Source organism: Sceloporus occidentalis, unplaced genomic scaffold (assembly GCF_023333645.1).
Source record: "Sceloporus occidentalis isolate IW3139 unplaced genomic scaffold, rSceOcc1.0.p SCAF_1, whole genome shotgun sequence".
Classification (NCBI taxonomy): Eukaryota; Metazoa; Chordata; class Lepidosauria; order Squamata; family Phrynosomatidae; genus Sceloporus; species Sceloporus occidentalis.
In genome coordinates, this window is record NW_028316981.1 from 51,054,962 (window position 1) to 51,069,909 (window position 14,948).

At 39.2% G+C, this 14,948-nt stretch overlaps 1 protein-coding gene across 1 annotated transcript in view; it reads right to left on the bottom strand.

The window, feature by feature from the left end:
• The window catches only part of SLC6A6 (solute carrier family 6 member 6), a 53,941-nt gene that overhangs the window by 15,595 nt on the left and 23,398 nt on the right, over positions 1-14,948 (bottom strand). Inside the window, exons 5-9 of the mRNA XM_089520978.1 lie at positions 13,051-13,285; positions 9,389-9,521; positions 5,381-5,515; positions 3,914-4,017; positions 3,678-3,802 (exon numbers count right to left, since the gene is read on the bottom strand). Of these exons, the coding sequence (XP_089377104.1) occupies positions 3,678-3,802; positions 3,914-4,017; positions 5,381-5,515; positions 9,389-9,521; positions 13,051-13,285 (732 nt within the window). The remainder of the gene's footprint in view (positions 1-3,677; positions 3,803-3,913; positions 4,018-5,380; positions 5,516-9,388; positions 9,522-13,050; positions 13,286-14,948) is intronic.

Consider the following 14,948-nt stretch of genomic DNA (forward strand, 5'->3'; position numbering starts at 1 on the left):
ATTACATGATTCAGAACCATCATGTTCTAGTAAATTCAATGGAAATGAGATACAACTTTACGTTGGCACGCCCCAGCTAATGTTATGCCTATTTAAAATTATGTCAATGACAAAACTGACCACCTGTGAAAATGAGTCTTATGCACATTACTCCCTTTTCTGGGGTGGCATGGGCAGAACTCTTTTAAAAAGTGAAAATCTCACTAATCAGTTCTTCAGAAAGGGAAAGAGAGAACTGAATTTAGTCCCATTGTTTCTTTTTCAATCCCAAACAAGTTCATGAAAAGAGTAGCTTTCAAAAAAACAAAAAAACAAACAAAAACACAACATCCTTCTTAAAGCTATAACTATTTTATGCATACAATACAGAGTCAGAGCCAAAATAAAATACTGATGTCTTGGATTTGTGTCTCAAATGGTCCACTGTCTATCATTCTCTCCCCAAGAGCTGATGGATTCAATCAGGCCAACTATCTCATTATTTATTTATTTATGACACTACTTAAACCAATATATTTGCTGCTACTCTAACGAGTGACATCTGACTTAATATAGGGCTGAGACAGATGGGTGGCTGCATTACCGCAGCAACCAAACGGCGCAGTACCACTGCGCAGCAAAAAAGGAACTGCCTAGCGTGGCTCCTTTTTTGCGCTGTCATAAGGGCTGCAACACAGCCCTATGATGGCGCTTCCTCTCACGCCGCAGTGTGGGCAGTGCTGCACAATTTTGGCGCCACCTGCACATAGTAGGGCTCAGGACCGTGCAGTTGGTGTGCAGTCCTGAGCCGTACTATCACTGCCAGGACACTGCTTCCTGGCAGTGTGTACCGGGCCATAGTTATGATTGGGCTTTGTAACCTTTTAAAAAACAAAACAAAACCCTGCCCTCAATTGGATGACTGGATAAGGCAAGCAAAACACAGATTCAGTTCTGCCTTTCTACACCAGGATTAGGTACAATGCAATCATGCACAGAAGTATATCTTAGTATGTTTTCTGTGGCTTACTCTTGGGGAAGAGTGCATTTGATTATAGTCTTAAACATGCATAAGCATATTGGAATAAAGAGGTTAAGTGAAACTTTACTCTGTATTGGCTTGTATCCATAATAATTTGGATTCTAAATGTGCAAATTTATACACCAAGATATTAAATTATGTTAGCAGCTACTCCCAGCTCTCCCATTTTTCTTCCTGTCCCCAAAACTGTGCCCTAACCTATAAATTTATATTAAAAGAGAGGGAGAACAAAGATGGAATTGGAGCAAAAATACAAAATCTTCACTGACATTGCTTAACATTATTAAAATGGCACTGTAGGAAGAAAAGACAACCTACTGAATATGGGGAATATAGCTTTATAGAATGGAATTTGAACTTGGAAGCATTACTTTTTGTTGGCTAGGGGTTCTGAGATTTGTAGTGAAAAGGGCCATTTCTGTGGCCATTCCTAAACTCCAATGAAAACTACAGTGCTCACTTTCCCTGCAGAACACTCACCTGAATGCCCTTAATTTACAACTTTAGGTGTACATTAAAACTAGGCCACAGCATTTTCATGATTTCATGCTCAATGCTGCTTTATAATTCTTTGCAAGCTGTCCTAGGGTATATTCATACTACATAATTATGAAGTGGTTTTATACCAATTTAATGGCTATGTTTCGCTCCTATGTAATTCTAGGATTTGTAGAATTCTCAAGTTCACTTCCCTGAAATTCAAAGCACCTCATAAAACTACAAATCCCATGACTCCATAGGAAGCCACCATGTCAGTCAGTGATATTAAGTGGCCTATATTTGTGTAGTATGTGGATATGCCCTTAAGACTTTCTCAAGTCTGCAAGGAAATAACGTGTATCTTGGAGCATTACAGTTTTGCCCAGCATTAATCTTCCATTAATCTTCCAACAAATGCTATCATTTGTTTCAATTACTTCCCAAAATTGCTGACAGCCAGTCTTAGATTTCAATACATCCACATAAACTGCAATAAACTGAGCTGCTAGTATATCTAGCACATCTGTCCTACAAAGGCAAAAATGACAACTTGGAGTTTGCTCAAGTGATATAAAGAAGACCTACTAAATGGCTTGTATGGTTTGTTCAAAAGTAATAGGGCTAGGAGATTGTGTATTTTTAGCAGAAGGATTATGTATTTTAGCAGGAAGAGGAAGGGTTAAGGGAATTAGGGAAATTTTTATTATTGTCTGTATATCTGTTTTTATTGGATTGTTGCTACCCACCTAGATCCCGGAAGGGAGAGGCAGGATATAAATAATTAAATAATTATTATATTGGTTGGCATCCCATATTGCAGTTTCATATCCATAATCTAGAGTCAGGGATCTGTAACTGCTCCCTATAAAGTTATATTATATTTTCAAGATATTTTCAAGATTGTCACACTATTACCATAATGGTAAATGCCCCCTAAATACTGTTCTAACAACAATCTGGGTACAGCTGGAAGACATTTCCAGCCCCCTCTCACCATTATTCTCCAGTACAACAGGCAGAAGCACCTCCTTGTCACACTGCAGATCACTGGCTGGAGGGGGTCTGGGAATGTCATCCTGCCGTACTCCAGGTTTGGGGGTCAGGTGAGGAGATAATACTTAGGTATGCATCCATAACTATGGGCCTGTGGTTGGAGTCACGGCGTAGCATCCTGTGGTTGGAGCCATGGGGTAGCGTCCGCACGCTTGACCATGGTGCCATTTTGGCGTGCGCCCATTTAGATGGCGCACGCCATGATGACACCACTGTGGCACAGCACCTGAATGGCACAGCACGGAAGGGGCAGCATACTGCGGTGCAGCGCTTATGACACCCCTTCCAGAGAGCTGCTTCGGGCGGCTTTTTTCTCCCTCCAGGGAGCAGATTGGTGCTGCTATGTGTGGTTGCTGTGGCACCGATCTGGGGCAAAAGCTGGCAGCTACATGCTGCTCATTTTATAGCCCCTATGTCAGCAATGTAAGATCTCGGCCACTATCCTTTCAGCCCACATGAAGCTCAGAACTATTTAAATATTTAAGGGTAATAAAAGAAAAAAAAATGCCTGTATCTGTCACTCTGTTGCCTAAAAATATAAATGTGTGGCACATGGCGTCAGGCACATGCATACAGTTCAGTGTAGAATGACGGGCCAGCTGGTTTGAAGACTCTCCCACATGAACAGGGTTTTCAAGGGTATGACTGGGAATCCGATCTCTCTCTTTCTCTCTCTCTCCAGCACCCCACCCCAGTTTCTAAACAGCCTTATTACAGATTGCTGCAAAAAAGGGAGGGGGGAAGCAGGCATTTTCTAGCACAGCTATTATGTCACATGGTGGGTCTACAAAGGTTCCAGAAACCATATCTACAAGGATTTTGACTGAAGCAAGAGGAGAGTAACCACAAGGGGTGATATCTGTTCACATTTTACATATTTTTGATTCAGGTTTTGACTGTTACTTTCAAATTCAAGTCCATTTTATATTTCAGAACACTTTGAAAATTTGTAAGTCAAACTATCAATGCTCACTGAATAAATTAGACTTTTGTTTCCTGTAGTACTGAGCAATTTTTAAAATTGTCAAAATCTCTCTCTTTTTTTGGACTGATTTAGTTTGTAGTACTTTGCTCACACACTGGGTGGCAGTGCCCACCATCACTGCCACCAACACCATCGTACCTGACTCTGCCACATCAGCAATGTCCACCCCTTGCTCTTGTGCCATGAAGCCCAGGACGGAAAAAATTGCGAAGCCAGACACAAAACTGGTACCACTGTTCAGGCATCCCAGCAGCAAACAGTCCCTAAGTCACACATATGTCATGGAGGAAGTTAATTGAAGAAAAAAATTGACCCCCACGGTTCCCTACACATCAATAAGCTAACACACTAAACCCCTTTGGTAGGACACTTGCCTATAGCAGTTGTATTTGTATTTATTGTAGCTCCCCAAGGAAGTCATTGCACCTAAGCAGATTGCATAGGAAAAGAAGATCTGTGTGCCAGCATCTATCCAGACCTAAAGATAACATGAAAGAAGGCATGGTTAGAACATGACATCCAGCACCAGCTCTGGCTATCTTCTACTGCTGATATAACCCCACAAGCATTTCCCCACCTCACCTGACATAACATCAAAATATTTTCAAAATAATATTAGAACACTTTTAGCAATTACTAAAACACCACCCTGCTGCTTTACCCTGCATCAGTGTCAGATTACAACATTGTGAAAAACATGGTCAACATAAACAACAGAGAATTGCATATGAAAAGTCACAGTTTGATACATAACCAATTTGTAGACACCAGCATAGTCATATATATGCAAGATAATGTTAGATTCAGTTTAGCAGCTTAAGGATCCAAGATTTCATTTAAAAAAGGAAGAAGGGAGAGAGGGAGAACAGTAGGTTACACTAGTCTCCTCCCAGTCAGTCTTGTACTGTGCTACGGCTATATAACCATACGTATAACCACATCTGCTTAGATCAAGGGTATGTACATCTGCATAGACCAAGGGTATACAACTGTGGCACGTCAGATTTTGTTAGACTGCAGTGTCCATAATCTTTTGCCATTGGCTATACTGGCTAGGGCTGCTGGAAGTTGCCATCTAGCAACATGCAAATAGCCACAGCTGCCAATCCCTTAGATCGATAGGAAAAAAAAATATTGAAGATTGTGAACGGGAGAAAAGCAGTAGCTTTTTAGAACACCCTTAGGCTCAGTGCTGCACTCCATTCATGCTGGATTTTACACAACAACATTTCCATCTGCCTTATAATATATACTGTCTTACTTTTTTTGCTTATACCACAATCATTTTATGCTCTTGTATCTTACACAGTACATTCACTGTTTTTTTGCTGGACATTGCACATTTTCCAAATTTCAAGCATTTGTATGAAATGAAGTTTCAACAAAGATCATTTCCCCCCTATTTCATTTTACAGTCCTTAACTGCCCTCCCCAAGGGTGTCCACATAACATGGACAGTTACAAATACTCACAGATGCTTCTTACCGTTCTCCTTGCTGCTCCATAACTTTGTTGCCTTTAAGAACTAAAGACTGATGCAAAAATTATCTCCCTTACCTTGTCCACATCCTATTACCAACAAAAAAGCTGAGATGCTATATTTGGACAGAGTCTACAAGCCACAGAATCCTTCTGATATAAAAAGATATACATACATGGAAAATGCATTAACACATTAACAGCAATAACCTTTTTCACAAGATACAGAAGGGGGAAATTTCATCTTCAATTATGTTGTGATTGCTTAAAATTATGAGAAAATCTATTGTACAATCATCCTAATATCCACCTCACATTTTGTTCTAAAATACAGGAAGCACTTCCAGTATCTAGTAACCTACCTGTGGATCTGACAGACGAGTGATGTCAGGGTAAAGATAAAATTTGATGCCTTCTGCAGCTCCAGGTAAAGTGACACCACGAATTAATAGTACAATAAGCATGACGAATGGAAAAGTTGCTGTTATGTACACAACCTAATAATACAACAAAAGGAGGAGATTACTGCTTTTGGTAATAAAAAGCCAGGCTTTAATTTGTATAAACCTGGACTTTGAGGTTACACCCCTATTTAATTCTCCTAACCCTATTTGCTTTTCGTGTTAAATATCCAGTGCACTGGCACCATCATGCTTGAGGTAGTAGGTTATCTCTTCTTTCAATGAATTATTTTCTGCTCAGTATAGTTTTGAGCATATGTCCCTTTACAATCCTCACATTCCTCCATATTTTTCTCATTGTTGCAAACCATTTGTTTGTATAAAGGGTCATTCTTCCTTGCACACTTTCTCAATGGAGATCTTGTCAGTTGTGTGAAAATTAATATCCACATGAAGAAGATAAAACTAGGATGTACCAAAGCCTAATATGCCAGACATCAACATGAAAGATACCATAAAGACCTCCAATATAATGGAGGAGGGCTAAAGGCATGCAGGCAGACAGGGCATTCCGGTTTGATTTCTGTTCTTTACTAACAATTTCCACAGCATGAGCCCAAACAATACACAGTTATAAATTAGTTAAAGTGTCATGTGTGAAAACACCAGTGGAAACTGGAATAATAAAGCTGTAAAGGAATTGAGTGTTTCCTATCCCTGCTTCTACCAAGGTGTGGAAGACATTAATTTGGCCCCGATTGTAAGCTTCCCAGTTACATTTAGAGATAAAAGTGTTTAACTAAAATCTAGTTAAGAATCCACATGGCATTTCTTTTGAATCCTTTTGCTGAGAAACTGCTTGATTGTCACTTACTCCCACTGGGAACTGACAATGGTATTGGCTGCCCTCCATTTCAGCATCACAGGGCAGGTAGAGAATTCAGTCAAAGGCTAGTTTACTGCAATTAGTGTTTCTACTCCGAACATTCTTAATTTAATGTAGTGAAGGGGTGTAAATTCACACAACAACTTCACCGAAGCCCTGTTCAGACATAACCTGAAGATAAAATGTATCACAGGTGCAGCAGTCTGCTTTAGCTACATCCAACAATCTTGTAGAAGCTGGCTCTCCTATCTTCTCATGTTCAGTGGGGAAGTCTGAAGGGAAGAGAGGGTTCCATATGTATTCGCTAGAATCCAATTAAAAGTCTCCATGTGATCAAGAGCCCTGATAAACCAGGATGTCAGACTGTGTGAATGCTTCTACTTCTGTTAAAGCAACATATGTAAACACCCTTTTCTGAATGTCCTGCTCATTGCAGGATGGTTGGGATTGGAGGTGGAGGTGGGGCATTTTTCATGGTCCCTTGTCTCTAGCACATGTTGCATTTCCTCATCAGGCATAACACCCAAAACAGCTATTGTGGCACAGAGGTGAGTAAACAAAAATTCACTGCAGACTAGAACTGATGTCTGGTAGTGTACTCCATTCAGACATCAGTAATCTGTTGAATAAGGTCTGTTTCTTTAGAATGTATCATGTTGTCTCCAGAACAAACAAACAAACAAAAAATGGAAGGAGAGAAACTGCGCATGAACGCCTTGAAATAAAAAGGAGAAGGCCAAATATAAATCAGTTTGTACAAGCAGAAATCATACAAGATTAATCAAGCAGGACTGTATCCATTATCTTTTTCTGGATGTATGTTCCAACAAGCTGAGCATGTGCATGCCTTTTGGGAATCTGCGGTAGCTTGCCAAATTCTGCTTGGGCTTTATTTATTTATTTATTTCCTTTCTTCTCCTAATAGGTTCAGATGATGCCACCTGGTAATTACAGTTCTGCTTCTTTGTTTAATACAGTTTTGTTTCCATGAAATTTGTTTAGCTAGATAAAAGCTCTTGAGATACATCTTCTTGCCTTTCAAGCAAACCTCGGGAGATTAACAGGCAGATATCAAAGCTTGCTGTACCATAACAACTCCTGTAGCCACTCAGCTCTCTAAAGGCAGAATATGTAACCACACCAGCCTTTTTGTGTAATTTCCTGCCCTTCTTTAGGAAAATCAGACAGGTGTTCTCATTTTCAGACTGTTAACATAAAAGATAGTCTAGAAATTTCTCTTGAATCCCCACCCCAACCCCAACCTCCCAGATCTTCCATCCTGTTTTTTTTTTTATTTAACTCCTGGATTTATTATTTTTCAACATGAAAATAAAGACATACAAGTACAACATATAAAATATGTTGACATGCTATTAATTTGTAATTGCTACTAAGCAGAAGCTCATGGTAAACACCACAACTAGGAACAGTGCGTTTTATCTCTTGAATCCCACAGCTTTGTCCAGAATTTGTCTTCCCTCCCTCTTGCAATTTCCATGAGCAATAAATACATGTTCCAGCAAACTGTGTGAAAGTTTTTGACTGCATGGGAGACGGAAAAGAGGAAAATCCCACTTATGGCAGAGTTGAATACTGGAACACATAACTGGCTTCTATCCTGTTCTTATAGTACAGCTTTATGTATGTCTACTCAGAAGTAAGCCCCAAAATGTTCAGTGAATACTACTCCCAGGTAAACCTATATAGGACTGTAGCCTTATCTGTTACCATATTTCACTTCAAAACATAATCAGATTTTGACTCCCAATTGTTACTGAGAAATTACAGTGGACCCTTGCCTTACGCGAGGGATCCATTCTGGACCCTCCCCCCACGTAAGGCGAATTCCGCCTATGCTTGTTGTGCGCGTGGCAGCGTAGTGGCGTGGTGGTGTGCGCATGCCACGGGCATGCACCCCATTCATCTGAATGGGACGCGCCGCCGCTTGCGCCCCATGCAGCTTGAGCATGTATGCTCAAAGCCATGTATAACGCGGGCACACTGTATTTCAATTGTATCCAGCATATTATGTTGATAGACATTAATGTATAAGAAATATGCAAAACCAGCACTAACACTGCAATATGAAACCTGCTTCTTTAAGTTACATATCATGAAATTCTGGGGGGGAGGGGGGACCATTTTGGGGCTATGAGTCCCACAGCTCTTTTGTATGAGGACTGTCAGAGTTGTTTAGTAAGTAGTCTAAACTTTTCCCTCCAAAACTCTGCAAAGGTGGCTTATAAATAAAGCAAATCCCCTGCCTGTTTTTTTTTTTTTTGGGGGGGGGGGGAAGAGGGTCGTTTTATAACATAGAATGAAATGATGGCCAGAGACTCAAAGCACCTTTGTATATTTAGAATAACCTTGATTACCACACATCAAATTAATGAGCAAGGGACATGGAATTGTTGTACTTTGTTCTTATATATATGTTTAAAATTAAGAAACATTTGGTAATATCTAAATATTACCACTGGATAAAGTTTGATCTTGCAGAAGTATATTGATCCTGCTGACAACCAATCAAATAATTCTTCTCAGTAATACATTTTAAAAAAGCAGGATATGGAATCCACAGTTCAGCACAGTTGACCCACATTTCGATAACTGTGAAGTTGGAAAAGCAAGTAAAACACAGAAGCCAGATTTTTCTTCATCTCTCTGTGAATTTTTTTCTCAGGTTTGCAATGGGATGAGCTCGAGAATTCATATAAGAAACCAAGTAGTAAATATCTAATACTTAAATAAACAAGAAGTAAGTTGAAAAGTTTAAAATTGTTTTGGGGCTTGCTAAGAATATTATTCTGTAATTTTAGTTAATTAGTTTCTGAACTTTCTGTTTTAAAAGAACTAGAGATAACTGAACACCATTTTAGCTCTATAGTACAACTCTGCCACCATTTGGCAGTTGATGCATCCTGTCAAAATGCTGGATGAATTGTTTATTTTAAATAGCTATTAAATTGTTTATTTTATAATTTGCAAAATTATTGATAGATTGAAAATAATGGTCTTTAATCTGGTTAGATATGATATTTAAGACAAACTTAATCACTATAAAAGAAACAATGAACACTTACTTTCCCTGTGGACTTCACACCTTTCCAAATGCAAAAGAAACATATAACCCAAATGAGGAGGAGGCAAAGAGCCAGGTCCCATTTTACCACACCAGGCTCATCAATTCCTGAAGACAAGCTCAATACATTGTGCCTGAAAAGAGCAAAAAGAAATACAAGAGACAAAGATAACAATGAAACAGTTTAATCAGTTGTTTTTTGTGGGTTTCACCAGCATCTGTGGCTGGCATCTTCAGAGTTTAATCAGTTGTTCCTCAAGAAGTACTCTTCCAAAGAACAACAATGGTAAATTATGTCATTCAGTTCTTTTTAAAGTTTATATAGCATTGCCTAATCAATGAATGGACTAAATGCAACTTTGTTATATATTATTCTTATATTTATACATGTAAATCTGGTGTTATAGTAAAAATTAAAACACTGAAAAGGTTTTTTTTAAAATAAATATACATTGAATAATGTGACTTTAAACTGAGAGTCTGCCCAAAAGCTGAGAATGTTAACTCTTGATTTGTTAAAATCCTTCTCTTTACTCTGGGAGTCTTGAATTGATGCTTTCTTCCATTCCTGCAAGGCCTAACTCCAGAGGTTTTGAAATGAAGTTCTCAGGGCCACACTACCTGAAATGGGCAATTCCTGAACTTTTGTCTTCACATGGCTGTCACTGCTGTTCTTATCTGGATGGAAGGTTGAAATCCACTGCCAGTGCTTTAAAATGCAAAGAAGGTTCAAATGCTCATAGTGTCTTACTACAGTCCTAACTGGTTTCTGTAGGGTAATATCATTATTATGAAACAAACTTCTCCTTTCATTTATTTAGGGGGTTAATATCCTGCCTTTCTTCCAAAATAGGATTCCTTTAAGACTCAGGTCTCACTGCTTGCCATAGATTAACATGTGGCATGGACAACATATTCTAAGTGGCCTAAAATAGATATGATTGTTGTTTTATTTTAGAATCTATTATACAAAGTGTATTACCCACTGGAATTGCAGTCTAGTGGTGAGAGTCCCAATGACTCTTATACTACTCAAGACTACTCCAGTCCAAGTCCATTCCAGTTGAAACCTTACATAGTTTTTTATACAGCTATGTAAAAATTAATTTCACTACTGTAATTTATGTAATTAATAGAGGGACTGAAGTGTTTCTATCTAAGCAACATGATGTGCAATCTTCAATTTTAGTAACACAGAATTAGAGGCATTGTGCAACTTCTGAACAGTATTCCATCTTAAGATGAACAGCTGAGTGGCAATAAACAATAAGCTCACTTTGCCCAAGGATCTCACTCAAGAAGAGAAAATGTGAAGTTATTTTGCTCAATTGATGGTAGCCTTTAAGGCCACATGAGCCTGAAGTAGGTTTTTTAAAAGAAAGTTTTATTCTGTGTTACATATCTGAAACATGTGATGAGCTTCCCTGGATTTTGAACGAATTATGTCTGCTGATTCCTAAGCACTTGTAAGCTTTAGGTGGCAGAGAACAATAAAAGCTCTTGTTTATTGGTAACTGTCCTCTGCTTCTTACACTTTCAGTATTACATTTGCAGCCATATACTATGAAATCAAATCTTTACAACTAAGAAACTGAAGCAAGCATGTGATGTAATCCCAAGAGCTAAGTCTGTGGAAATAAAGCCAGATATGCTTATCCCCTATGACTGCTTCTCAAACAAGCATGAGAATTACCCAGGCCATTAACTCAAATGAGCAATAATGACAGCCTCTAATGTATAATCAGTTGTATTGTTAATGAAAAGGCTGTCACTTAAGCATGTTTCAATAAAGCCACCTTTCCTTTAGTTATCAGTCACTATTGATAAGGCTAAATGGATACATCCCACCTGGGTTTCACAACTCAAACACTAACAGAAGAACATATTGATTGTTTCATTCATGAAATGAAGCAGCTGTCTCCATTGCACCAAACTCAGTTAAAACACGACAAAAGAAGTTTACCTATTTGCAAGGTAGCTTGGTTAAATCAAATAGGATGAACGAATGGTGCAACTTATTAGCTAGCTTTCAGTACTATGCAGTTTACTTTGATTTGTTAATACACATAGTATAGTTACACAGTTACTGAAAGTTTTCTATTAATGTGAAATGCAAAATCTTTTGTTGCCCTTCCAGCATAAATTAACCAATCTCCCCCCCCCCCCACACACACACACACACTGTTCCTATATGTGTCAGGCATTCCAAATGATCATGCCGTCTACATTTTTTCTGCCTGAAAACTGAGTACAGTATCTGTATAGCTAATAGCATATTTAACAGTATTGTAGTACAGGCTTCACCTTCTCATCTAGCTCATGCTAGATGGATTATGTTGTTGTTGTGTGCCTTCAAGTTGTTTTTGCCTTATGGTGTCCCGAAGGCAACCCTATGACAGGGTTTTCTGGGGGTGAGAGTGTGTGCTATATGTATAATTCAAAGTACATCTGCTCTAATGATCCAACTTTGGCTCTTGGGTTACAAATTTCAGCACAGCTCCCAGGATTCATTTTCCAAACATACAAGTATATACTTGCATATAAGTCAACCTCATGTATAGATTGAAGACAGGTTTTGGAGCCAAACTTATGGATCTTGGTATGGCCAGCATGTAAGCTGAGGGGAAAACTTAGGGGCATATAGTGGTAAAAAAGGAAAAGGGAAAGATGTGAAGGGGCTTTAAATCCAATCTGCCCAACAAAATAAACAGAAAAATCTCAGAGCTCAATGAGTTTAAGGGGAAAGCCATTGCTGCAGTCACTATGTTCCTCTCAATGAGGGAATCTGGACTGCCTCCATCATAGGCAATGTAGAGCCATGCTGGGGCAGTAGCAGAAATGAGTGTGTTTGGGATGGTCTGGTGAGTACCTATTCCCCTCCCTATAGGGAGCCTTCCTATTTTTTGAGTGTTGCCTGCATGTAGATGTGCCCTGTTTCACAGACGTATCAACTGACTTTGTACCTGAGGCTCATGACTTGGACAGTATTGACTAGAGGGTGCCTTTGAACATACATAATGGGTTCATGGTAGGCATATGCATGAGTTTCCCTGCATGTCTGTCCCACACCTATGTCACCCCTCAGTCATCTTTTCACCAAACTGAACATGCTCAGCTCCTTCAATCTTTCCTCATACTTTTTTTCTCCATAGCTCTTATCATCCTCATTGCCCATCTCTGAACTTGTTCTAACTTGTCTATAGGCTTCTTAAAATGAGGTATGCCGCCCTATGGATTGATTCTGTACATGAGGATTTCATCTGAATAAGGCTAAAGTGCAATCATAGTAGCAGTATTCACTCATTGCTCCTGTGAATAGGACAAATAGCTAGTGAAAACCCAACAGGTCTACACAATTAGCCCTATCACCAATGCCAGTTAAGATAACCATAAAAACAACAAGAGTGAGGCTAAACAGTCAGTTCTCATTGCTTCTATCACACCATCAATGCAGCTAAATATCAACTGTCTGTCTTGAGAGGGATTAGGCACATTTTCTCTGCTATTTGTCAGTTCTGAGGCCCTATGGGACTGAGCAGTGTGTCATACTTCCCTTCATAATTTCAGATAGTCGTGCTTTTTATGCATTTTTTTTTTACAGAACATTAAGGGGGGAAAGGGATCAAATATAATAACAGAACAAATATAGTTAAACTTGCTTACTCCCAAAACTCTGTGACAGGAGATGTGAAATTAGTGGTATTCAGTGACATCAAGACTGTTTTGTTCTTCCGGACAATGTCTTCCACACAGTTTTCTGTGTTCCACTTTTGATGACAGTAAGCCCAAGGCAGGACACTTGTAAAAGAATGGAACAGATAGTACAGTCCCCAAGCCAGGATGACGATGTAATACACATTCAGAAGTGACACAATCACTATGGAAGCATAACCTATTCCTATTGGAAAGGGGAGAAAGACAGAACGTAAGAAACAATAGACATAAATAAGACTATCCATATATTATAGATGAACATGTAAACTTGCTAGTTTAGGAACATATATATCTGCAGCACGAGTAGGGAATCTCTGGCTGTCCAAATGTTGATGGATTACAGCTCCCATAAAATCTGGGATATCTACCCAAACTGGGGCCAATAGAAGCCGGTGTCCAAAATAGCTGGTGGGACCAGAGGTTCTATATTCTCTTCTAAAGCATTCTTCAGGTGTTGCACATCAGTTTTAAAGCTTTGTTCAAATATGCGGGGGTTGCAAAAGAGGACAGGATTCCCATCTTCATGCAATGCAGTGTCTCTGAATATCCTTCTGAAATGACTATTCCCTTTGTGTCACCTCTGATTGCTTTTGCAATCAGAGGTCCATGGAAAGCCATTTGAGATGTGATTCTTGAAAAAGGGGTAATTCTACTGTCCAGAGGAAAAAAATTTTTTTTAAAAATCTCACCACAGGAAGAGACCACCAATTAAAGTGTGCAATCAAAGTAGCTCTTTGCTTCCTGCTTTTGTATGTTGAACATATCCACTCTCTTGGGCTACAAAACAGAGGAAAGGTTTTTTCCCTCCCCTTTCTGCTTATAGCAGTGTGGAAGTTCAATCACAAGAGGTAGTTATCTTAATCAAGCCCTGCAGATGGGCTCCTGTGAGACATTTTTACTGTCAGAGGCAGATAATGGACTATAGACCTTTGGCCTAATATAGCATGACAATTATACAGTGAATGGAAGTCAACAAAACGTACAGATTTGACTGAAATGTAATTAATAATCAGATTATGCCACCTATGCCTCTGAGAGTACAATCCTGTGCACGTTTACCTAGGTGTACATGTCAATGAATTCAGTGGGGCTTAACCTCAAGATAGCATGGTAGATCTGCAGCCTTAGCACAATTCTACATGTGATTACTCATAGAAACATAGAATTATAGAATCAGAGTTGGAAGTGGCTTCATAGGCCATTGAGTCCAACCCACCCACCCCATTCTATGCCAGAAATCCAGCTAGAGCATCCCAAGAAGGCAGCTGTCTAGCTTCATTCTGAAGGGGTCCAGAGAAGGAGGCCCCACCACCTCTATAGGTAATTGGTTCCACTGTCAAACTGCTATCAAGAGGTTCCTTCTAATACCCAATCAAAATCTATCATCCTATAACTTAAAACCATTAGACTTGATCCTGCCCCAAACCTGTTCCCTCTCATCTCTGTGACTGCCCTTTAGAAAAAAGTCTCACTGAATCCAAAAGGCCTCACACCCAAGTAAGTGTGTATCCAACTGCAGCCTTATAATTGCATACTATTTACATATATTCTGTTCACTTAAAGTCAGATGTAAGAATATAGAATTTAGTGAGATTTATTCCCACTGAAGTGTCTGTAGGGCTGCAGACTGTTAAATCTTTCTAGGACTACAGCCTTTGCTCCACAAACAGTAGTGGTTGCGACAGCGACATTAACAAGAACATGCTCAGTGAAAATGCCAAGTGTTTGTGTTGAGGATGGCATGAAGGTCAAACGTTTACTGGAGAAAGTCAACAAAGAGAAAACTGTAATTGTGCACGCATCTCTCCCTCTTATTCTCTCTTGTTTTTCAAAGGTCCCATGCCTGC